The following is a 2,672-nucleotide window of genomic DNA, read 5'->3' as shown; positions in this document are numbered from 1 at the left end:
GCTGGAGCTGAAGCAGAGACCACAGAGGAATGCTGTTTCCTCTACGTGGCCTGCTCAGCTTGTTTTCTTATACACCCTAAGATTCCCCCACCCCGGTGTGGCACCAACCACAGTGGTGTGGGTCTCTCTTATATCAATTACTAATCAAGAAAAGCCCTGCAGGCTTGCCGACAAAGCAATGTTGGAATTTTCTCAACTGACTTTTTTTTTTCTTCGCAGATGAGTCTAGCTTATAGGTTGACGAAAACTAACCAGCGTTCACACGAGCAGACCTGCCTCTCTGTAAAGAATTGGCCAAGATAACAATGCTCATGTAAGGAGGAAGAGCCTTAAGGGCCAGAATGGTAGAGGCAAAGGCAGGGCTTTCTGCTTGGCAGACAATACCCAATACAAGACCAACCTTACTCCACCACAATCATCTCAAAGTCAGTGATGTGGGTTTTCCCCAGTTCTTGGGTCAGAAAGAGCGGACAGCTTCCTTGGGAGCAGACAGCGATGAACCAGCCAGGGAAGGCTGCAGATTCAAACGTTGATGTTGTGCCACTCTTGTTGTGATAGAAGAGGAAAGGTTTCACAGATTCCCTTTGGCTGTACAGCTCCAGTATGCTCCCTTCCTGGTGGATGAGGAGATCCCAGGAAGAAACATCACCATCTGAACTGTTCACTTGTCTGTAACATCAGCACCCTCTTCCCACATGAAAGCCTGGAGACTTCTGTTTCTTAAGAGTGTTTAGAATCACACTCCCAAATATATGTTAAGAGTACAGTAGAAACATTAGGACATGACTGTCAAATTTGTTTGTTTGTGTATAGCTTGGTATTTCTAACGGTTTGAGATAAATTCTCTCTGTGTGTCCTCAATGCTGAGATGAGAGGCAGGTGTCATGTCTAGCTGCTTCAGTCATCCCAACTGCCCCATGTCCCCCGCCCCCATCCCCAGCCAGTCTAGTCTAGTTGGTGAGCTCCAGATTTAGTGAGAGACCTGTCTTAAAAATAATGGGGGGGGGAGGGATGGTGGTGCATGCCTTTAATTCTAGTGCTTGGGAGGCAGAGGCAGGATATTTGTGAGTTCGAGGCCAGTCTGGTCTACAGAGTTAGTTGCAGAGAAGCCCTGTCTCCAAAAAAACAGTAATGATGATGATGATGATGATGTAAGGAGAGATGAAGGAAGATACCCACTGTCAATCTCTGACTTATAACCACATGTGTGCACACATGTACATAGACACGTGTGAACACATGAACACACACACATGCACGAGTAACTCTAAAAACCTTCCTCCTTGTCAAAACTTACTCTTGTAAAATAAAGCAAAAAGTTATTTTGGAAAAAGCTACTTCCAAAGAGCCCTCCAATTTTGTTTTCTCTTGTTCTTTGATGATGCATGCACCCTTAAGGGAACAATAAATCGCTGTGAGGATAATCTGTGAGTTGCCTTTGAAAAGATTTGAAAGTCAGGGTTTCTGTCAAGTGGGAGTGTGATGGGCTAGACGGGCTACTTAGATAGACTCTGGTCAAGCGATTTCAGATCCTTCTCTTCCTAAACTCACCTTAAGCCGCAGCACCGGCTGCTGGACTTCCTGTGTGCAGAACAGGCAACATTCAGGGTCTTTCAGTCCCAGATACATGGGCTCTCCTCTGTTCATCTCAAGAGTCTCCAGATATTGGCATGGGAGTAAGGTGACAGTGACTAGGGATGCAAGGGCAGAAACCGGGGTTCAGTTCATACTTCCAAAGTATCTCTCTACACTAGAGACAAAGAAACAGTGGCTGCCACTCACCACCTGGCTCACACAGTCAGCCCATTTGGGTGACTCTTTCCTTTAGAGAAGTCAGCTTCTCATAGACTCAAAGTTTAATCCCATAGATCTTTCTTTGTTGTTTGACTCTTTGAAACGTTACAGAATAAATCTTCCACCTCAACCTCAACCTTCCTGGAGTCACCTCTCGTTCCCTTGACTCAACCCCTAGCTGTTCAAGCCTATGGCTGCTCTCTATTCTAAACTGCCCGCGCAATGCTGCTCCAGGTAAGGCCAGCTAACACACGTGCATTGAAATGAAGAGCTGAGGACAGACCCACAACATTAGCCAGAGGGGCTACCACAAAGGGCCTGGGCTACTCACCTGGGACTGTTTGCTCTTTCCTAGGGACTACAGTGAGGGTATCGTTGTGAAGAACCCACACACGGCTACTAAGGTCCTGAATATGTCTTAACAAAGGTGTTTCTCTGCGTAATTCTGTAAAGAAAGTAAACATGCGGATATGTAAGGACCAAGACACGGAACACCCCCACCCACGCTTCCCAATCTTTTGCTCTTTCATGAAGATCTTTACGGTTTTTATCATTTATTACGATGATGTCATCCTCATCCATTATGGTGATGAGCTGCTATCCTAGCTCCAGTATCGCATACGTGCAGACCGACCCTAAGGGAGGAACAGAGTTAGTCCCAGTTTGACCCCAGGTCTGAGGAGCTGGTGTCCAGCCTAACAACCAGGCCGCCTCTCTAACCCAAGTCTCACCAAGACCCCTCTACATTCTTAGACTCAGCTTATTGTCCAAGCCAAGCAGCTACTCTATAATTCCCGTGCAGGCCTGAGGTTCGACCGGACAGAGAGCACCAAGGCCAGAGGCAAACAGCAAGAGATCAGAAGTCACAGACTGAAAGC

The 2,672-nt window shown here is 46.7% G+C and overlaps 1 protein-coding gene across 1 annotated transcript; it reads right to left on the bottom strand.

Annotated features, from left to right (window-relative positions):
• Nucleotides 1–401: 401 nt before the first annotated feature.
• On the bottom strand, nt 402–2,376 carry Il36a (interleukin 36 alpha). Its single transcript, XM_041674887.1, has 4 exons — nt 2,337–2,376; nt 2,126–2,239; nt 1,552–1,691; nt 402–614 (listed from the first exon to the last, which is right to left on the bottom strand). The coding sequence occupies exons 1-4, from the start codon at nt 2,374–2,376 to the stop codon at nt 402–404; spliced, it is 507 nt and encodes a 168-aa protein (XP_041530821.1).
• Nucleotides 2,377–2,672: the final 296 nt, after the last annotated feature.

Source organism: Microtus oregoni, unplaced genomic scaffold (genome assembly GCF_018167655.1).
Source record: "Microtus oregoni isolate MIOR12 unplaced genomic scaffold, Mior012 000025F_ref0000491, whole genome shotgun sequence".
In the NCBI taxonomy this organism is placed as follows: domain Eukaryota; kingdom Metazoa; phylum Chordata; class Mammalia; order Rodentia; family Cricetidae; genus Microtus; species Microtus oregoni.
Note: the sequence above shows the minus strand (reverse complement) of the source record. Positions and strands in the feature narration are given on the sequence as shown.

What these genes read in the sequence shown, in the direction of transcription:
- Il36a (XM_041674887.1), bottom strand. Translation starts at nt 2,376, where the DNA reads ATGGATGAGGATGACATCATCGTAATAAATGATAAAAACC. An exon ending in GAAAGAGCAAACAGTCCCAG is followed by an intron (nt 1,692 to 2,125) that starts GTGAGTAGCCCA and finishes TTGCATCCCTAG; the next exon opens with TCACTGTCACCTTACTCCCA. An exon ending in AGCCGGTGCTGCGGCTTAAG is followed by an intron (nt 615 to 1,551) that starts GTGAGTTTAGGA and finishes CTCATCCACCAG; the next exon opens with GAAGGGAGCATACTGGAGCT.